Source organism: Pogona vitticeps, chromosome 2 (assembly GCF_051106095.1).
Source record: "Pogona vitticeps strain Pit_001003342236 chromosome 2, PviZW2.1, whole genome shotgun sequence".
Classification (NCBI taxonomy): Eukaryota; Metazoa; Chordata; class Lepidosauria; order Squamata; family Agamidae; genus Pogona; species Pogona vitticeps.
This window is the reverse complement of record NC_135784.1, coordinates 79,566,155-79,589,436: the sequence shown is the minus strand read 5'-3', so window position 1 is coordinate 79,589,436 and position 23,282 is coordinate 79,566,155. Positions and strand designations below refer to the sequence as shown.

At 42.1% G+C, this 23,282-nt stretch overlaps 1 protein-coding gene across 1 annotated transcript in view; it reads right to left on the bottom strand.

The window, feature by feature from the left end:
• The window catches only part of DCAF1 (DDB1 and CUL4 associated factor 1), a 57,769-nt gene extending 44,432 nt beyond the window's left edge, over window positions 1-13,337 (bottom strand). The window contains exons 1-3 of the mRNA XM_072989796.2: window positions 13,171-13,337; window positions 2,928-3,045; window positions 635-711 (exon numbers count right to left, since the gene is read on the bottom strand). Coding sequence (XP_072845897.2) covers window positions 635-711; window positions 2,928-3,037 — 187 coding nt within the window. The 5' untranslated portion in view covers window positions 3,038-3,045; window positions 13,171-13,337. The remainder of the gene's footprint in view (window positions 1-634; window positions 712-2,927; window positions 3,046-13,170) is intronic.
• Between the last annotated feature and the right edge of the window lie 9,945 nt (window positions 13,338-23,282).

The window sequence follows — 23,282 nt, the reverse complement described above, 5'->3', positions numbered from 1 at the left end:
CAAGACCCAGCTAGACCACAACGTATGGTGTTATCATGTCATTTCCAGCATAAAGAATTCCTCATGTTTTAAAACAAATGATCTTAATTTGTTTCTGGTTTGAGTGGCAGAAAAGATCTCACAAGCATCACAAATTCCAAGCCTTTCATAATACATGTAAGCTTAATTACATTTTATACCTAGTTACCACTGACTCAATAATCTTCTAGGTGGCTTCCAGTTTGAGCAGTAAAAGAGGTATCAGAAGCTTTGCAAGAATCAGGGCCAAAAGTGTGAACAAAATATCTTAGTTGCATGCACTGTCACTCCAGTAATGTATGGAAATTGGCCATACAATCATTGTCTTCAAAACTGAATAAATCAATCTGGACCAGTAAATTGATGTAAGTTCAGCTACTGTCTAGGACCTCCAGAGAAAGGATGTGCCAACAATTTTTGCCCTACATGCATCCATAACATGTAAACAAAATTTCTATAAAACATCAGTCGAAATGTGTCAAGTGTTGGATGAGGCCCAAGAATGAAGTATTGGGAAATAAATGTGAGCTTACAACTTTATAGTTAACCTTCCTTGCTCTCCATACGAATGAGAATGAATTTACATAAATTTGCACATGAGCCCATCATATCTTACCTGGGTGCCTATCATCAAACGGATCTGGATCTCGTTTCCGGTACTCTTCTGTCTCCTTCTCTATCAATTCTGACATTCTAGAAAATAAGTTTTAAAATGTATCATTCTAACTCCCCCTTCCCAGAAGGCTACTCTTTAACTTTTCCAGGACTGAATAATTACAAAACCACTCACACGTTTCCTCTCAATTACAGTGCAGCTAAGCAAGATGTTACCTTGAGCAATGGTAATTCAGCCAAGGAAGAGAATGGAAGTTTGAGAAACTGCACCACTTTCTAACAAGATCTACAATGCTAAGAACCACACAGACCAACTACATATGTCCAACATTTATTTATTTATTTATTTATTCATTCATTTATACCCCGCTCATCTAGACCAAAATCTACTCTGGGCGGCTAACAATAAAAAATAAATTAAAAACAATATAATAAAATAGAAAACAACAACAGCAATATAGTTAAAGATGGGGGGAAAATATTCAAGTGATGACAGGAGGGAAAGCCTAAAGAGCCAGGTCTTAAGTTTGCTCTTAAAAACACCAGCAAGGGAGCCAGACAGATCTCTGGGGGCAGACTGTTCCAAAGGCGAGGGGCCACTGCCAAGAAGGCCCAGTTTCTTGTTCTTTCTCTCTGGGCCACCCTCAGTGTTAGGCCCCTCAGCCGCCCTTCCTGGCTAGAAGGAATGATTCGGGTAGATCTAGGTGGGAGGAGGCATTCCACTAGGTATTGAGGTCCTAAACCGTTTAGGGCTTTATATGTCACCATTAACACTTTGAAATCAATGCTGAAATGAACAGGCAGCCAACGCAAGGCAGCCAGAGTGGGGAAATATGCTGATATTTTCTTGTCCCATTAAGAAGTCTGGCCGCTGCATTCTGCACCATTTGAAGCTTCCGCATCAATCTCAAAGGTAACCCCACATAGAGTGCATTAGAGTAGTCTAATCACAAGACAACAAGTGCATGGACCAGAGTGGTGAGTGCCCCAACATCAAGATAGGGGCAATCCACCAGAGATGGAAATAGGCGGAGCAGACCACTGACGCCACCTGGGTTTCCATGGTAAGCGACAGATCCAGATGGACCCCCAAGCTGCGAACATCACTCTTTGTGGTGAGAGTCACTCTCCCAAAAGAGAAGGAGTTTCCCAAACCACCAATGGAGGGGCCACCCACCCTCAGGACCTCTGTCTTGTCCGGGTTCAGCCTCAGTCCATTCTCCTGCATCCTTTGCAGTACAGCCTCCAGGCAGCGCTGAAGGGATGGAATGGCATCCACTGTGGTTGGACAAAGGAGATGTAGAGCTGGGTGTCATCAGCGTACTGATGGCACAAAGCCCCACACCCTCTGATGACCCCACCCAGCGGCCTCATGTAGATATTAAACAGCATTGGGGAGATAATCAAGCTCTGTGGAACCCCACAATTAAGGCTCCACGGGGCCAAAATGCTCTCCCCAAGCTGTACTCTCTGAAGACGGTCCTCCAAGAAGGATCAGAGCCAGGCAAGCACCTGGCCACCAATTCCTAACCGAGAGCCTCCCCAGGAGGATACCGTGGTCAACGGTATCGAAGGCCCCTGAGATAGCGAGAAGGACCAACAAAGACATTTTGCCTGTCAGCCTCCCTCAGCAGGTCATCAAACAGGGCAACCAATGTCGTTTCCGTACCATGGCGTGGCCTGAAGCCCGACTGGAAGGGATCCAGGGCACTGGTTTCATCCAAAAGAGCCTGGAGCTGGTCAGCCACCACCCTCTCTACCAATTTGCTTAGGAAAGAAACATTGGCGACGGGCCTATAATTGCCAATACTGTCCACCGTCAAACTTGGTTTATTCCTTATGGGCCTAATGAATGTCTCCTTGAGAGAACCATTAATTATTGCCATGGCCCATTTGGTTGTTGTAGGCCTGGCTGCTTTGATTAGCCAGGCCGGGCAAGAGTCAAGGGAGGAGGTGGCTGCACAACAGCGGTCAAGCACTTCGTCCACCATATCTTGCATCACAGGCTGAAAGAGATCAACTCTCATTGGGCAAGGCAGAACGCTGGATGTCTCCTGGATACTGGAGACAGTAGGGAACCATTTGTACTGTGAACTCCTCAGCACTGCAATCCAGCCAGGCTCCTAGGCTGGTAAGTTACTGTAAAACTGTCACATCTCATTCTTGTGGAATGGCAGCAAGGAGAACTATTTTAACTACATCTTTCTTTTTCTTTCATTTTTATGATTTTCTGCTCAAAACCTCAATATGTAGAACCTAGCTGTGTAAATATACTTCCAAACAACAATACATACCGCGTAAGTATCGGAACCATGTCTTGTCCACTGCCATGATCTTTCTCCCACTGCTCCAGTAAAGCAGTAAGCTCCGCTTTGGAATCCACAAGCTCTGAATTTGAAGTCATGACTCACCCTAAACAAAAAGAAGACATTAATTCTCCTTTGCCTCCATAAAAAACTCCAAGGGCAAGAACAAAGTCATTCCAAGTCCTATATAGCACTATCAGTTCAGAATAAGTACACAATCCATACAGTTAACTATTCTCAGACAACAAGTGTTAAATCTAATTGATCTAACTGTTTTGTGGTTACAAACCAATTCCACCTCCTTCAGAGAAAAATCTATTGCACAAGTTAACCAAAAATGTGAGTACAAGTGGGTACATTTTTATGTCAACCGTTTATAGTTAAGTATTTCACTGATTATAATCAAGTATATAGCAAGATAGAGATCGATAAGGTTTGCCCCTTAAGAGTATTTTCATTGTATATTAACAAAAGGAAACCACTTTTCAGGAAAATAATCCATTATTTCATATTTCTTATGAGGGAAGATGCTGTTGAATAAGTCTTTCTTACAGGTCAAGACGCCAGTTCTTAGAACACCACTAGAATTCTAACAGAATAGGATGTTTGACTCAAACAGACAGTAACAGTTGTCTTAGCTACTGCTCAGAAATATCAACAAGACTCTTCTATGAATCATTTTGATCACCTCTGCCTATTCATTTCCAACTGTTTGCCAAATATTTAACATTAATATAATTGACACAATGACAATCTCATATCTAAAATCTCAAACCAAGAGAGCATAAATCATATATTTATACATGACAAATTATCAATGAATGTCAGAATCCAAAGAGGTAATTCTGCTGACAGTTCTCCCTCCATCAATAGAATTGAGAGAGTTTAAACCCAGCCTTTGCCCCTGCAGTCCTCATGGACCCCAAACCTAGCACTAGACTCTAGGGTATGAAAACCCTCTGAAGCCAACCGCTACCCATGGTGAAAAGACAATTTTTCTCTCCCTCCTTCTGTCTACATACCTAATGCCCCTTCCACAGGTAATTACTTGAAGGTCACTACATATCTATCCAACATCACAATACAATACGGCTTTTTCCTCTTAAAAACAAAAAAAGACTTACTAATTACAGTCTGGTATCTGGACTCTTAACCTGTCATGCACAAAATGTACATAAAGAATTGCCTGTACTTTCAGAGGAACACGGGGGAGTGGCTTTACATCAAGTCAGACCATTGATCCAGCTAGTTTGGCCAAATCCACTCTGACTGGCAGCAGTTCCCCAAGATTCCAGACAGAAGCCATCTTCAGTCCTAACAAGAAATGCCACAAGTTACATCTGGAATCCTCCATACGCAACGAATGCATCACAGAAATGAGCTACCAGCAACATTCCCTCTAACTTTTATCCCCACTGCACGGAACCCTCACCTGACTGCACACGGGGGGGGGGGGGGCATTCATCAGAAACCTGGAAGGAAACACCAACAGCTGCTGTGCGGTGCTGATGGAGCTCTGTGCACACACAACACCTTAGAGGGAACGTTGGCTACAAGCCTTTTACATCATGTTCCAGCACTAAGGAATTATTTCTTCTCCTCTAAAATACACTTCAGAACATGAAAATAACTAGAAAAAGCTCCCTCCTTATGGCACCATAAGACTTAGGAGGAAATCATCTTCCTATTCTTGGATAAGTCAACTGGATACTCAGCTTCCACCTTTTCAACTGCAAGATATAGTGGCACTTGATGGGAAATACTTCCAAAATCTTCACATAGTTAAAAGCCATTGAGAGAGAAAGGTAAAATGGAGAAATAAAAGGAACACCTTACTGACACATGCAAGAGTTAAGCACCGGAAAAGGCTGAAGGATGGATCATGAGGGTGAAAAGACCAGAGCAACCTCAGAAGGTAGCGGCCTCTCCTTCATTCAAGTTTTGTAAACAAAGATTGCCTGGCCCATCTGTCAGGCATACAGTATTTTAACTGTGGATTTACTGCTTTGGCAAGAAGTTGCCCTGGATGACTTCTGGGGTCCCTTCCAGCTCTACAATTCTATGACTATATGATTCAAAGGCAAAGGAAAACAGAGCGGGGGAAAGAGAAAGACAGGGAGGGAGAAGGGGAAAGACCAACAGAGCAGATAAGGAGGCTCTAACTCTTGAAAAGTTGGTATAAAGTAATTGATGCATGATACATTATTTTAGAGAGTTGGGTGCAGCATTCAATCCTGCAGCACTGCTGATATTAAGTCTGAATGAACCTGACCATTGAATGAATGTACAATAAATTACAGAAAACCCAAGTACACCACTCTGACGTAATGAAGAAAAGACAAGAACTTGGAATTTTGACTAGTTTTATGGCCAAATATCTGTGGCGACCATGACCCCCCACCCTCCTCCTCTAAAGTTGTTCCTGACCTCGCTCTGCATCTTCAAAATATGGAACAATGTCAAAGTCAATCTTCGGTTTTACTCTGCAATTTCAAAGCTTGGAAAACAGGTATGGGGCTTTTCTTGTAAAAAAAAAATCCAAAACTCCTCTCCTTCTTAGAACACAAAGGGGGGGGGGGCTACCTGCATTTGCCCTGGGCTTCCAAGAGATTTAGAGACCCAGCATAATTGTGAGGATGCTCCCAATCGCACACTCTTTAGATCCAAACTAGAAAAGAAAGCAGGACTTTATTCTCATTGTCTTTCTATGGAGTTCATTTTTTCCAAGAGTAAAAAGATCCTGCCCCCCCACGCGTGTGCGCGCGCACACACGCACGCACGCACACACACACACGCGCACGCACACACACACAGGTTCAAAAAAGAAAGAACGATGGAGTCTTATTGGCTTGCCACCATGCCTCCAAGGGAAACATGCTAGGATACACCAAAATATTCCTCAGCTAGTGAGGGAAGAATGATCCCATCAACTGCACTGCCTCCATAGCACCACAAAATTACAGAGATGACCTCCAAGGCTGAGAGGACACCCAGGATTTGGGACACCTAGGATGTGCCATGGCAAGCATGGCAAATGAAAATTCAGGACCCCAACACCAGAAAAAGGTAGGTGTACTGTAAAATAATTGACATAACTAAGGAACATGATGATCTGAGTAATTATATGTTCCTGATTTAAGCAAGTGACTGAGTTAATACATTTGTTGCCTCACTGAACATTTCTGCAAACTACAAAGAATGAGTATGTGTAGCAGCAGTTCATAACTAACAAAAAGGCAATCTGAAATGCCCTATAACAGAATTCCTGAAGCAAGCAGCACAGCAAAGCCTACCCGATTCTAAATGCAGCCATTAACAAACTCCGCCCCTCACTAAGAGGTGGCAGTACGATGCTCCAGACAATGCCACTGTACAGTACTGCTGGTTGGATGTTTCACTAATTCAGGGCTCAAGGTTCAGCTTGCTTTGAATGAAGCTGAACTGCCCTTTGAGAATCAGGAACACAGTTTGAGAATGTTTCTTGGACCCAAGACCACCCATGGATGCCCAGGTAATGGCAGTAGTTGGGACTGTTTTTCAGCAAGTTCTGCTAGTGTGCCAAGTGTAAAACAACGACCGACCACTACCATTCATGCCACAGTTCAATTCACAATAGGTTACTAAAGTGCACTTTTATATGAAGTTAGCTTTGAAAAGTGTTGAGAAGCTTCTGTTGGTTCAGAACACAATACCCAGATTGCCATTTGGGGTGAGGTATTCCAAAATAGACATTTATGACTTTTTAGTAGGTATATTAAAAGCATTACCACAAGATAGAATTTAGGCATCAAGTTGTCTTGGGTGCTCCCAGACATATCTTATGGGGTCACTGTGAGACACAGGAAGCTGGACTAGATGGGCCCTTGGCCTGATCCAGCAGGGTTCTTCTTAATTTCTTCTGCAGACATAATGTCTTTCCCTGCTTATATCCCTTCAAAATTCTTTATTTAGCACAGCTCACTCATTTTGGTATCTGGCTGCGGAGCTAGAGGTTGGGAGTTCGATTCCCCACCGTGCCTCCTGCAAGCAGAGCTAGCCTATGTGGCCTTGGGCAAGTTGCACAGTCCCAGAGTGTTCCCAGAAGAAGGGAATGGTAAAACAATTCAGAGTATTCTCTACCTAAAAAAACCTTGAATAGGTTCACCATAAATCAGGACTGACTTGACAGCACATTACTGTATCATTATAATATATCCCACTGTTCAACAACACTCACATCAAAGTGTTATTCTGACTTCATTTCTATACTCACTTCAAAAAGCTGGCCCTTACTAAGGCCTTAAATAGTCTAGAGCCATTACATCACAGTGACTTAACTCCTTCCATGCAAATCCATCTGGATGCATTATTCAACAAGTATGAGGCTGCTGAGTCTCCTGAACTTCACATTTAGTTCAGAAGATGGGAGGGAACACACAGCAGAGCTGTTTTAACTGAAGAATCTGAATTAATGAACAGAATCACAAGACTTGGAAACAATTTATTTAAAAAGTAATTCATTTGATCTAATTAGTTATAATTTTCAACAATCTTTTTAAAATTTATTGACTTAATCAGTAAAGAACCATCACATTAGCCAATGCCTTCTTGCACAGATATGTCAGCAGAATGAAAACACAATAACTTGTGGTGGCAAATTGCTACTAATTAATAAATTCTTGCTTGGATCTTCCATTGTGTGCTAGTCAGGTAGCTTGGCACATGACCAGAAAATCCAGGGAGGGACTCATTAATTAGTGGCACTCTGTCACTCTACACCACTCTACACCATTGCTAAATATATATTTAGCAATGACTAACTTGTTACTTTAATGTGTTGTTTTAAACAATTGGGTTGATCACTTTTAGTAACTTTATTTTAATGTAATGAATTAACAAGCTTTAGAAATTTCTGTTTCCATTTTATCATTAACAAATTAATTCTCTGTATCAAAGTAACATGAAAACATTAGATTCCAAAATAACATTTACAAGACCTTGGGAAAGTTGCAGAGAAGTCATGTCCTAAGAAAATAACTTTTTCGAATTCCCACTCTGCAGCACCCTCAAGGAAATCTGCATCTTTCACATTACTTATGTCTCCAGGAAAGTCTGTATCTTCCTTATTGATGATCTTTTGGCACTCGGCCAAAAAAACACACTACCTAGGAAAATGTCTATGGGCTGATAGTTTTGATGGACTTTTCTTCTGCCCACTGTGAATTTTCTATTCATTCTTTGTTTATAAGAGTAACGTTGTCAGTAACAGTTGCATGCTATTAAAATACATTATCTTAAGTTATCTGGAGTATTTTACAAAAGAAGTGGTCTAGCAATATTTTAATAGATAAATACAATGGGAAATTCACCCTTGCTGAAAACAGTTAAGATCTAATAATATTTTCCTATTCTGGTGGTGAATCTCAACAACACTTGTCTGTGGTCACATACAATATGTGTTCACTTGACAGTTAACTGGCCACTTTCCCAAACACATCCACGGTAAAGAAGAAATAACTTGAAAATAGAGAAAAAGAAAATTTAATGCTCAGTAAATAATCCTGGGTCCAACCTTTTTGACTGTCTGCTTTTATTATCAGACAGCTTATTTCTGGCCATTTTATTCATAGTAAATATTCATCCTTTGGTTTACTTAAAGACATCTAGTACAGTTTCATACTTTTCCCAAATACTGTACCCAAAAAATGAATCTTGCTCACTAGCTGCATGTGCCAAATGATAGTAAAAAGCAAAGTGGATAATACAGTACTGATAAATAGCATCTACACAGAACTTTTCTAATTTGGATAGGAAAACCCAGGGCTTTTTTTTCATGGTCCTATATGATCTTGAGGATTCTACACAATGGTGCGGAATTTCCCATTAAATAGCATAATTCTGAATGTCACCAGCTTACTGTCACCTGAAGGACAAAAGGTATTTTCTGGACCTATTCCAACATACACATTGAATACCTTCTTCGATTTCATTCGCTACACTATTCTAAGTGGTTGTGAATCTACTGGCAAGTGATCATAAAAAGCAGAATCAAATAACTACAAAATACAATCCAGAACTAAATAATATCCAATGAGTCATTTAACAAAGTTAAACACACAAAGACCCTTGAGAACGTTAACTTACTGAATAACCTAAAGCACAAGACCTAAATGTTCAATCAAATCAGTTTACCATTTTTTCTCAAATCTTTTAACACACACATTAACTTTTTTAATTACAGAACAGAAAAGGGAAAGGAACTCTTTTCAGTTGTTTCAAATACAGGATGCATAGAAAACAGCTGAAGGGCATACACGGGACAGGGTAACTGAAACCAGCCATTCTCAACCATTTTTGGCCACAGCCATAAATGCAGTATGAAAAATATATAGGCTGAATTACGATTGTAAAAATCACATAACGAACCTTATAAAGTGGTGTGTGAAAAATTGTTTCCAGTATGTGCCCCCCTTTATGTGTGTCAGGGGATCATATGTGTCAGGGGATCATATGGCCATGGATGAGAATGGCTGGTCTCTATGTAAATCTAGTCAAGCAGAATGTGGCCCCCCTAGATGTCACTGGACTCCAACTCCCAGCATACCTCATCAATGGCTATGTTGGCTACAGCTGATGCAGTGGTAGTTCAACAACATCTGGAAGGCCAAACTGTGGCTTGTTTATCCGTGCCATAAACAACAATAAATATTTGTATTTGAGCTCTGCCAAGGGATGTTACTCAAAAGGACAAACCAACCCTCTCTTTTCTAAGACCAGGACCATGTATTATCTATAATTTTGGTATAAATTTTAGTGGATAAATTACTGCACTGTTTATATTGCTTGCAATTATAATATTAACACAGTAATTCCCAACCTTGGTTTTTGGACTAAAACTCCCAGAAATCTTGGCCAGCACAGCTACTGGTGAAGGCTTCTAGGAGTTTTAGTCCAAGAACATCTGGGGACTTAAGGTTGGGAACCACTGCACTAGAGCAATTACAATATTAGAGAGAGATGACAAGATATTACACAGATTTGTTTCAGAAACAGCTTCTACAAAGGCCTACCAACAAGGATTTAAAGGTAGTACTTAACAGAATTAATGTAATGCCCTTGTCTCTAAAATCAAAACATTAATCCCATGCCAGGACCACGTTTTGCTTCAAGTAATACATGTTTTGTTCATCCGTAAACTCCCTAGTTCAACAAGTTTGCCTGTATTAAATGAAGACAAGATTCATGAGTTGCTGTTCATTGTTACAGGAGAAAGAAAGCCTTAACTTAAAATTAAGGCATAAATGTCTAGCAATATTTTCAAGACAGAAAAGTGTAACAGTAAGATACAGAAGTCTCCATTTCTATGACCTAACAATGAAACTGCAAGCACTGAAAGCAAATTATTATTTCAAGCAGTAAGTTAGATAAAAACCTGTACTGTATCATCCTTTTGAAAAGGAAATGTCAGTCAAGGAAACTCTTCATAGTAGAGTGAGCCTGGTACTTGGTAGAATTAAGCTGTCATGTGAACAGGTCAATCTGCTCATATTTCATGTCTCTGTCTAGAAAGCAATCCAAACATTCTACAACACGGTCCTATGGCACCCAGAGAAGCAGCCAGTAGGTCTCTAATAAGGGATTCAATACTGTATATGGAGTACTGCTATTGCTCAATTCCCCATTTAGAAAATCACTACACAACAGTATTGAAATTCACAGGACTGGTGTTAGGGTTCCAAATACAGTCTTCTGTATATCAAAAACATAACTGAAGGCATAGGGTAGACATTTTATCACTTTATCATTTCCTAACACTCTCCTGTGATCAAGAAATTTAACCCATAGTAAGTCCAGATGGGGGGAGGTGAGGAAGGAGAGTAGCAAAGAACAGTTAAGTTTTAGCATCTCCCACTGTGAGTCAAACTACACATGACTTAGGACTGCGATCATTATCTGATATGCTTGTTTTAATTCAGTAGCAGCTGCCAGTATTGGGGCAAATCACACTGGAATTACAGAAGAAGGGAGGGGGGACACAAAAGGCCATAAAGAAGAAACATTTTTTTTAAATTCAGGGATATATTCTCTCTGGAGTAAAATATCAGGGACTACACACTGAAAACTGACAGAGCCCAACTCTCAAGTGGAAGAAGACACCCATTTTCTCAACACCACATATCCATTCACTCACATTTGCTTTTCTGCAACTATGCTACCAGTTATAAACAGGTAGACAGAGCGCCATACTGGGATTCTGGACACCTGGGTTCAAAATCCTTCTTAGTCAAGGAATTCATGGGTGGATAGTACTGGTAGAGCACTCCTTAAATATCTCACACACAACTTGAAAACCCTATTAGAGTCACTACAAGTCAAATGCAACTTGACAGCACACAACTAGACAGATATAGGCATGTGCCCTACTTGCCATGCACAGGAGAGCATTCCTAGGATTACACCATTTGGAGATTGCAGTTTTGCCATCTGAGGAAAATCCCATTAGTCTAGAGTGTGTTCTCCTTCTCTCTCACTGTCCTCACTGCAACCCAGTTGGGAGGGGAAAGACAGAAAGAAGGCTGGAGGCAGGCAAGTGCACATTAAATTGTAGGCCTAATACCTTTGAACAAATATTATGGAGTTTTATGGGAAAAGCAAAAGGGCTGTACTTTAGGAACCAGTTTAGCAGTGGAAGTTGCAGAGACTAGAAAGATGGCAGATTTAGCTACACATATCACCCTAAATGTGGTCATCAAATACACATCTTTATCATCTACACAGGATAAACAGATGTAATGCAATCCTGTAAGATCAGCATTCAAACATCCTTAGAGTACGATGCTATAGTGAGACCAAAACCTTCTCACAATGTTTGTTCTTGGGTGGCAATGGCCTGCACTAAAAGAAACCAAATCAATGGGATTAGAGGAGATCTACATATTTACTGCATTGTCTCCAAGGTCTCCACAGTATAAAGCCACCTTCCCCATGCACACATCCTGCCTATGATGGCTGGCATAGTATATTCTTATGAGAAAAGGATAAGCAACTTCTGGCAAAACAGTAGGAAAGGGAAAGTTTGGGCAGGCAGTCTCTTCCTCTTATTATGATTTTTTCAGAGATTATTTTATAAAGCCAAACGATGATACAATTGAAACAGCTCTTGAATTTCTGAAGAACCTTTAGCCCAAAAGAGGGTGGGGACAATTAATAATGTTTAATCCCGTGAAAGGATTTCCGTATATGCACAGAGATACTGCCTCACAGCATAGTTTCAACTTTCAGGAATAAATCGAATATCATTTTTTTACATCTTGGCTCGAGCTAAATATGGTTACCAGGGGAGCATGTGCAAAAAGATCAGCATCAGATGCCCAAACACGAAGAGTTTACATTAAAGCCTCCACAACACCACCGTCCTTAACCCACTCTTGAGGTAGGGGGCAACCAGAGACCGAAGAGAAGGGAAAGCGGGGGGGGGGGGGGTTTAAAAGAATAAAACAGGGAGGTGAGCTGCCGCTGGGATCAGAAAGGAAAAGAAGCCAGGGCGGGCAGCAGCAGCAAGAGAAGGAGGGAGATCCAGCCTGATCTGCTCTTCAAAGCAAGCGTGGCGGCCTCTGACCTCGCTGGCTCGGAAACCGGGTGGTGGGGGGGGGGCTCCGCAGGCGTGAGGGGGATGGAGAGCCGGAGAAAGCGACCGGCGGCCCCCTCTCCGTGCATGGAGGGGCAGCGCAGTCCTCCTCTGGCACCCAGCTGGGTCCTCCCGAGGTTTGCGCGGAACAAACTCCCCTTGCGGCCAGAGAGAGAGAGAAAGGGGGGGGCTTCCTCCCCAGGTAAGCACGTGCGAAAGCTCGCAACTCCCTCCAGCATCTTCTCCCCGCCCCCGCCTGCCCCCCAAGACGAGGCGCCTTCCGCTTCCCTCTTCGTGCGGGGCAGCCCCTCCGTCGGGGCCGGAGAAGGAAGGAAGGAAGGAAGCCAGCGAGCCCCCAGCGACGGCGGCGGCGTCCTTCAGCGGCGGCAGGGAAGCGGGAGGGAGGGAGGGAGGGAGGGAGGGCCAGCTCCCCTCCCGCCCTCCCCTCCCCTGTCCTCCCCCCCCCCCGTCGGGCGCTCAGGCGGAGCGAGGGAGGAACACATGGAAGCCTCCTGGCTCCGCCGCGCCGTCCACCAGGCGGGCCGGGCAAAGAAAGGGGGGGACCCGGCCTCCCCCGCCTGTCACCGGCCTCGGCTCTCCGTCCCGAGCCCTTCCTCGCCATACCTGTCCGGCACCTGCCTGCCCGCCTGTAGCGCCACGGCCGCGGCGGCTGTCCCTCGTTCCTCGGTCTCCTCCCGGCCTCCACGCACCGCGGCCCGGCGGCTGCTTATCACTATGGCGGGCACACACTTTGCTCGTCACCGCGCTAGAGCCCCGTCACCTCCCCCTTCCCCCTCCCCTCCCGCGCATTCAGCAGCCGCGGCGGCCCTTCTCCGCTCCATCCAGGAAGGCGGGGCTTCCTCCTCAGAGGGCCGGGAAATGTAGTTCGGGCAAGGCGCCCGCGCCCCCCCCACGCCATTTCCCACCCATCCCCGCGGAGCAGTCTGGGAATTGTAGTCTCCGTCTCCCTGACACGTCCTGAGTTCCTCCTGGTGGGTTAATCCCTGCGGTTGGCCGCGTAAAGAAGGCGGAGGCGGTGGAAGTTGCCGGTGCCTGCTTAGACCGAGGAAAACAATACCGAAAGGAAAAAAGAAAACTGAGACGAAAGGGTTTTCCTGTTTAAGACAGTTCCAAGCTGAATGTTATATTAAATCGAACCACGGCGGGAAATCTAAAGACCTAGGAAAACTGAAAAGTAACAGTTTCACGCGAAAAAGGTAAATAAACGTTTGGATCTTAATGGAGAGGTCAAGGAACGAAAGAGGACCTTCTTGTTTTTGAGTGTGAGGGAACAGCCGACAACAGCGCTTGCAGCCTGAAATGAACCCCCCCCGTCTATACATTACGGGGCGTTGAGGACCAAGTAACCCCCATTATCTATCCACTGGTTGAAAGGTTCCCCCCTGAAGTCTGCGGGACGTGCAGCATAACAAAACAGGCTTCTCGCTCCCAATAACTTTTTTTTTCGGGGGGGGGGGGAATTGGAACTTTAGTTTGTATGTAGAGCTTGGGGAAAATTAACTACAATTCCCATAGTGCCTGAGATTCCGCGCTGTGCAGTCCCCCCCAAAACAAACAAAAACTTTCTCAAGTTTGGAGAGTGAAGGACACTTCGATCTCCCAAGCACCTGGTGGGAGACCCATACTTTCAGACAACCCTCACCCACAACCTCAAGCAAATGCTAACACAGTGGACCACAAAACAACAACACGGACAGGGGGCTAAACCCTGCTACAGACCCAGATGCCAATTCTGCCCACCCATCTATTCTGGCAACACAATTATGAGGCCTAACAATACTACGTACAATAGCAAAGGCACCTCCACTTGCTCCTCAGCTATTGTGATCTATGCCATCTTTTGCCAAAAATGCCCCTTTGCACCCTTATCTCTACAGAAACGGGTAAACAATCACAAATCTGACATCAAAAACTACAACATTCAGAAGCCTGTATCCAACCATTTCAATCTACCAGGATACTCGCATAAGACTTGAAAGTCACTATTTTAGAACAGAATAATTACAAATCAAGAATACAGGAGGAAACAGCTGAGATAAAATGTATACGCCCGATGGACACCCATATAAATGGGTTGAATATAAGCCTAGATACTAAATGTAATGCTTCTGCTGTTATCTACTGCCACTGTTATTTCATTCATAATTACCAAGCCCATCTCCCATCACAAAGCTCAAAGGTAAAAACTGTCAGTATTCCCTACTTTAATACGTGTCATTCCTCTGCTATCTTTTTTTACTTTTATATCTACTTTTATTTATTCTCCGCCCCCCCCAAGTTTTAACTGAATCCCCAGTCTTCCAGCCTGCTTCCTCCACACCCCTTCTCTTTACACACACCCCGTCTTTGCTCAGGCCTGGTGTCTGTCTTCTGGGGGAAAGTTTACAACAGTGTCCTGAAACAACATAGGCCATAAATGACTTCACGTAGACGTACCATACAACCAAGAGCCAATTAATATTTAGAATGATCTACTTGTGAAGACCCTGAAAAAGATTCTGATGCTGGGAAAGTGTGAAGGCAAGAGGAGAAGGGGATGACAGAGGATGAGATGGTTGGACAGTGTCATCAAAGCTACCAACATGAATTTGACCCAATTCCGGGAAGCCGTGGAAGACAGGAGGGCCTGGCGTACTCTGGTCCATGGGGCCACAAAGAGTCGGAAATTACTAAATGACTAAACAACAACTTGTGAAATCAACCCTGAGTGCTCACTGGAGGGACAGATCCTGAAGCTGAGGCTCCAATACTTTGGCCAGCTCATGAGAAGAGAAATCTCCCTAGAAAAGACCCTGATGTTAGGAGAGAGTGAAGGCAAGAGGAGAAGGGGATGACAGAGGATGAGATGGTTGGACAGTGTCATCAAAGCTACCAACATGAATTTGACCCAACTCCGGGAGGCAGTGGAAGACAAGAGGGCCTGGCGTGCTCTGGTCCATGGGGCCACAAAAAGTTGGATACGACTAAACAACAACAACAACTTGTGAAATCAACCCTGAGTGCTCACTGGAGAGACAGATCCTGAAGCCGAGACTCCAATACTTTGCCCATTTCATGAGAAGAGAAATCTCCCTAGAAAAGATCCTGATGTTGGGAAAGTGTGAAGGCAAGGATGAGATGGTTGGACAGTGTCATCGAAGCTACCAACATGAATTTGACCAGACTCTGGGAGGCAGTGGAAGACAGGAGGGCCTGGCGTGGTCTGGTCCATGGGGTTACGAGGGGTCAGACATGACTTAACGACTAAACAACAACAACTCATGAAACTGATATTTCATTCAACACTTCATTCTGTTTTCATATGTTTGACATGTCCATGAAAGCTTACAATAAAATATACAGGTAATAGTCTTTAAGGTGCCACATGTTTTTGTCTTTGTTTTGTTTTGTTTCTTTGGGGTTTTCCTAATATACTTGCATAGACTAATATGGCTACCTCCTCCAAAACTACTTTCTCATGTTCTGTTTGTTTAAGACAAGGCCAAATATCTGTGCCACTTAAGAACAAAACACACTCCAGACTTTTGCGTGTCCAAAGTGGGTTCTAACTCTAAGATATAGGGGGAAGAACATGTTGCATGTGCAGACCACTACTAGGACAGTGTCATACTTAAATCGATTACAATTTTAAAAGTTTATAGCTGAATTCTTTGTATTTCTAGATTTTAGATTTTTTAAATTAATACATAAAACTCATTACTTTTTTATGTGACTCCTTTCCACAATTCGTTATGTAACAAGGAATGCATCACTGATGATATAGAGTCATAGAATCATGGAGTTGTAACAGGCCTATAAGGATATGGAGTCTAACGGCCTGCTGAATGCAGGAATCCAAATCAACATGTATCTTAGCTGTTGGTTGTCCAATTTTGTCTTGAATACCTCCAACGTTAGAGCACTCACCGCCTCCCAAGGTAATTGGTTCCATTGTCATACTGCTCTAACAGGAAATTTTTCCTGATAATTCAGTATTCAACTTAAATGTGGCTCCCTGTAATTTTAGCCCATGGGATGATCAAGAACAGATCCTGTCTCCTCTGTAAGACAATCTTTCAAGTTTTTGAAAAGTGCTGTCATATTTATCTCCATCGATCTTTTCTCAGGGCTAAACATGCCACAGTTCTTTCAGTCTTTCCTCATATCCACTTACACCATGCTGGCAAACTCTAGAAGTACTTTTCATCATTAACAAAAGTCACATTACACCTTTCTTATTGGGGTAAAAATTAATTACAAGTAACTAGTTGTTACAGTTACTTTCAAGCTCTGACATGAATTGTATGAACAATACAAGCCTAATGTATTCTCAAAAGCTTTCATGGCCAGGATCCGATGTTTGTTGTGAGTTTTTTGGGCTCTTTGGCCATGTTTTGAAGTTTGTTCTTCCTAACATTTCACTAGTCTCTGTGGCCAGCATCTTCAGAGGACAGGAGTCAGAACTCTGTGCTCTGGTGCAGTTTGTTTGGATAGTTGAGTATTTATAGCTGTGGGATTAACTTTTGTCCTTTTTAAGAGATGGATGATTGTGGTGATCAGGGTATTTTTTGTTGTGGGTGTATTGTTGTGATAAGAGGGAGAGATTATCTATCACTGTGATTGATGGGTGTCATTAGCTGGTCTTTTGCGTGCAGTGATCATCGGTCCTTGTAGCTGGGTAGAGCTCGTTGACCTTTTGCAAGCTGTATTTTTCAGTCCTGAGAGCCAGGCTTTGTTGAGTTTTAAACTTTCTTATTTTTTGTTGAAGCCCTGCTGGTGTTTGTGGATTTCAATGGCTTTCCTGTGCAGTCTAACATAATGCTTGCTTGTGTTGTCCAGTACTTCTGTATTTTGAAATAGAATTTCATGTCTAGCTTGTTTTAGGGCATGTTCAGCTACTGCTGATTTTCCAGTTGTTTTAGTCTGCAGTGTCTCTCACGTACTTTGATTCTGGTGTGAATGCTGCATTTTGTGGTTCCAATATATACCTGGCCACAACTGCAAGGTATCCAGTATACTCCTGCAGTGGTGAGGGGGTCCCTTCTGTCCTTTGCTGACCGTAACATTTGTTGTATTTTTGTGGTGGGCTTGAATACTGTTTATAGGTCATGTTTTTTCAAAAGTTTCCCCATGCAGTCCATGACCTCTTTGCTGTATGGCAGAAATATTTTATTTGTGGGTGGCTGTTTTTCCTCTTCAGTTTAGTGTTGTTTTCTTGGTTTGATGGCTCTTGTGATTTCATTTTTGGAGTAGCCATTTGCCTCTAGGGCCCAATTCAGATGGTTGAGTTCAGTGCTGAGAAATTGAGCTTCACAGTTCCGATTTGCATGGTCTACCAGTGTTTTGATTTTGCCTCTTTTTTGCTGTGGGTGGTGGTTGGAGTTTTTTAATAGGTTCCAGTCTGGGTGGGTGAGTTTTCTGTAGACCTTGTGTCCCAATAGGAGGTCAGTTTTGCATATGACCATGACATCTAAGAAAGGGAGTTGGGCCTTGTGATGACTGCCCACGTCACTCATGCCATTCATATTGATGAGTGGATTTGCATGAACCTATGGGAGGATTGGAGAGGCAGAGTCAGCAGCTACATAAGGCTTAGCGGGAGAAGGAAGAGTCAGAGATAAGGGATGGTTAGTCAGAGAGAGGGAACAGATACTGAGAGATAGATCTGGTTAGGAAAATAGGTAGAGAAGGTGGTGATGATATAGCAAGAGAAAATATGTACTGAGAGAACTGTTGATGAATTGCTTGTGTATAATGTTTATCTGAGAAACTTATGTTATTATTCAATCTGCTTAAATTCAATAAATAAGTTCTGCTTGTGTTCACAAGACAAGTGTTCTGACAAACGTCATTTAAATTGTGGATAAAGGTAATCCACTGGTGGCAATGAGAGGAAAATGCGACGTGAGCCTTTGTGAGGGAAAAACAAGCAGGGGCCACAAGGCTGAACAGCACAGCCCTCTATTTTTTTTTTCCATGATGAATCGTATATTTGGTTGGGTGCTGTTTAGATGGTTTAGAAATTCTTCCAGATTTTCTTCACAATGGTTCCAAATTGTGAAGGTATCATCCACATATCAAAACCAAACTGTGGGTGCGAAGGGTGTTGAAGCCAGGGCCTGTTTTTCAAAATGTTCCATGTAGAGGTTTGCTATAACTGGACTGAGGGGGCTCCCCATGGCCACTCCATTTGTCTGTTCATAGAACTCATTATCCCACTAAAAATAGCTGGTCGTTAGGCAGTGTTGGAAAAGGGCCTTGATGTCTTCTGGAAAGATCTGCTGGATTAGTGTCCTTTATCGGTACCTTGGTGAATAGGGATACTATGTCAAAGCTGATCAGTCTGTCCCCAGGGTTGAGTTTCAGGGTGCTGATCTTGCTTACAAAATGTCCTGAGTCTTTGATGTAGGATGAGATATATCTAATGTGGGTCTGTAGGAGGGTGGGTAGGTATTTTGCTAATTCATCAACCTGTCTGAATGCCAACTCTCCCCAGAAGAAACCCTTACGGACACCCCAAAATCCACAAAGACTCAATCCCACTCAGGCCCATTGTAAGGGCTATCAGGTCCCCAACATATGAATTAGCAAAATACCTAGCTACAGATGCCAGCCACAGAGACTGGTGAAACATTAGAAAGAACAACCTTCAGAACATGGCCAAAGAGCCCAAAAAACCCACAACCAGCAATACAAGCCTAACCTTAAACAATACATGAACTGCTACGTCGATGCTTGTAATTCTTAATACATACAGAATAAGAAACTCCTTGAAAGCTCATGCTATAAATCTTAAAGATGCCACTCCACTCTTTCCTGTATTTTTGCAGCTTATTTGCTTCTCAGTAAAAATATGTGGGATCCCACAGTACCATATGGCAATTAGCAAAATAAGCTCTCTTGAGAAGAGCTGCAGTGAATCAGACCCAAGACTTGCTGCAATCCAGAATTCTGTTCACCTGATGGCTGAACAAAGGAGAGGGAGCCAGCAGGATGGTCCCTCTCATATTCCCCTGCAACTGATAAATATCCATAGCTACCACTACTAGTAGCCATTGTTATCCTTATTCAACATCGTTCTCCAGGTGCTGATCCTTATGAAAGGATGCAGGAGCAGCCTCAGGAGTATTTCAAAGCACAAAAATGTTTAGAGTCAATAAGTGGGTGGGGATGCAGAGATCTTGGTGGAATGTGAGCATGCTCAGTAACTACAAGATGGTGGATGGACTGTTGGAGGCAAGTATGGAAAATGGGGTGGCAGGATAGAATGGTGTGTCTTGGGAGGGTGGAGGACCATCTTTGGCAAGTGGGCTGGCTGAAATACTGAAAAGGACCACTCCAAGGGGCAACATTTTATTACATGTTGTTCCTCTTGTGTGTGCTTTTTTTCTCTTAATCACCCTTACAAAATAGTTTCAAGGGATAGCCATGCCAGTCTGTTGTAGCAAAATACCCAAGAATTTTGCAGCACTTTTAAGGTGAATGCATGTGTTACAGCATCTGCCATCTTGCATCCCATATCATTTATAATACCTAAGAAGTTTCATACTATAATACATTTGTTAGTCTTAATGTTGCCACAAGATTCCTTGTCAACTAGTGACAGCCATAACATTGCAATAGGCTGTCCTTTTATAGCCTTTGTGGACGCCCTCATACCCTGACAAATATAGTCGAGTCAGATGGAGATGAGACACACAGACACACTCCATGGTTTAATTTTCATGGAAATTAACAGTGTTCTGCCATGTCACTCACTTTCCATGGTGTATGTCAGTCTTGCTTACAATCAGATGGGTCTCTGTTATCTGAAAGTTGAGTCATGGCTACTGGACCTACTAGGTTGAAACGTTTTGCTACTCATCCAGGTAGCTTCTTCAGTCTGAGGAGAGCTGGTAGGAGGCCCCTGATATATCTTCCACCTACCAACTCTCCTCAGACTGAAGAAGCTACTTGGATGATTAGCGATAAGTTCAACTTAATAAGTCCAGTTACCGTGACTCAACTTCCAGATAATCTCACCTAGATGACTGAGAATCTTCACATATATATGGGTTTCTGTTCTTTTCCATATTCCATTACTGCTGCATTGCAAGAAGCCATGTGGTTTCCTCCAATAATTTTGGCATGGAATAATTTCTTTGTTTATAATGGCTGGAAACTTCCAACTTCTTTGGAAATAAATGCTGCTGTGAATCCTGCTGAACTGTATTCAAACCAGTGGAACCTTCTTCCAGATATATTTATGGTGGTAAATCTTGTAAGTAAGTGGACCAGGGTTGGAGAAGCTATGGCCTTCCTGACGTTGTGCAGACTCCAGCTCCATTGACTCATCTAACACAGCCAGTGGTTAGTATTGATGGAGCTTATAGCAGTATCATACTTGGAGAGCCACAGGTTCCTAATCGTGCAGCAGGCCCACATCCTTTAACGCTGGTGTTATGAATGCTGATGCAAACACACTTCCATCCCTCATCATAGGCATAAAATACTAGATTATTTGAAACATTAGAGAGATCACTCAGGTAGAACAGGTTGCATAATAATGCAAATGCTATATAAATGTTACACATTGTTATGGCCTATTACCTGAGAAGCAGCAATAAAAACCTCTCTCCAAATTTGTTTGTATTATGTAATTGCCCTAGGAATTGCTTCAGGCCAAAAGATACTGGGTATTGTTTTTTACGCTTACAGACCCTTGCTATACTATCTTTCAAACTTATTCTCTCAAGCGTTTCAAGAAACCCAGAGCGTTTTCACAGATGAACACAAATCTTTGATTGCATATTCATTCCCCATGGCAAGAGACAATAAACCCCAGGTTCCCACTACCCTACAGACTTTTTCAAACCTTAAAACAGCAGGTTAAATGCAAGCAGCAGTGCAGAAAAAGTCAAGGTGACATCTATTTCTATTGCTAAGTGAAAGAACAAAGAGTGCCCCATTGCTTTGGTTTTACTTTAGAATTAATTTGTGCTTCACTTTGATTGTTAATTTTATTTGAGAATAGAAGTTGCCATTATGAATCAGACTGGGTTTAAAACCCTGGCACTCTTATCAGTCTCCCTCTTGCATACCTCTCTAATACACTTATCAGCTGTTCCACTTTGTTCTGAGAGGTTCTGAAGAAATATAGTTGATAATGGCTGCTAAAATATTCTGTTATTATTGTTCAGCTTCCTTCTTTCTCTTGCTATTATGGGGGTGGTCTCACAGAACGGACTATTTTTAGGCTGAGTGGTATGGCATGTTTCTTAACATGAAGCATTCTGACTCACCCTGTCTTCTGTAGCTTTTCACTGGCTGTGTTGACTTACAACAGTGTAGCAAGTTGTTTGCCAAGATAAAATTTTCCTTTTCCCTCTTTCCAGTTTGCAAAAGGGCAAGTAAACCAACAAAGATGCTTAAACACCTCTTCAGAAACCAGAAGAAAAAAGCTATGAAGTTGTGATTTAGAAGTCTTTTTCTAGACCTTTCAGGGATACTAAATCTGTTTCCTTAATTCCTTTGTAAATCAATCTGGTGTACATTTACTTGGAAACTGTATATTAGGTAAAGATAGGAAGGCCTGGAAAAAATAGGGGAAAATAGGGTTTTTTCCTGATTTTTTCCAAATCATTTTTGTTTTGTTTTTCAGAAAAATTAAAAATATAGTGTGTGGAATATATTCTTTTACAATGATAGGTAATATGTCTGTGACATGGTATTCAAACAATATAACATGAAGACCTTAATGAAAGAGCTTTGAGATTTTATATATTTAAGTTCTCTGAGAGATTCTTAGGCAGATTTATCCCATTGAGTTCAATAGGAGGTATGACTTCATCAGCATGCAAATGATGCAGGACTATTCTAACCAGCAAGCGATTTGAAGCTCTTGGCTTTATTTTTCTCAATTTTATTGTCTTACAAACAAATTTTCAGGATGGCTCAGAAATACTGTTGTGCCAATTGTATTATCATGTCTTGCTGTGTTCTGTTGCTTTGCCATTGTGAATCTAACTACATTCTCATGCCAGTACAAAATATCATGGTGGTTCCCATTAGCAGTTTAGTGCAGTAGGACAGCTGGCTTGATTATTTTAACATCAGTTGATTGGAAGACAGGGATTGAAAAAGGAGGAAAACTAAGAATGACTTACCTCTGAATTTCAGCTGTCTTGGAGCCAATACACTTTGGTACGAAGTAATTTATCAGATATGTAGGGTTATTACCAGGGTGGATAAAAATCAATAAGTGTAATTTTAAAAAATTTAAGTGTTTTTAATTTAAATTGGATTTGTTTACATTTAAATTTGATTTTTTGAAATAAAATTGCCTTTGAGGAAAAATCTATCTAATAGTTTTCTATGTAAGATACATTATAGTCCAAATGTTATTCATCATGAAATAAGGATTCGTTTTTAATTACCGTATTTTTCCATTTATAACAGGCCCCATTTATAAGATGCCCCCACTTTTCTAACCCCAAAATTACCCTGTTTCCCCTAAAATAAGACCTAACCTGAAAATAAGCCCTAGCATGAATTTGCAGGATGCTCATAATATAAACCCTACCCTCAAAATAAGCCCTGGTTAAGTGAAAGCCCGCCCTCCACCATTGTGCAGCAACTAGAAGAAGATGACATGACTGTATTTGAATAAACATAGATTGTTGTACAGTGGTGCCTCGCTAGATGATGATAATCCGTTCCACTGAAATCGCTGTTTAGCAAAATCATTGTCTAGCAAA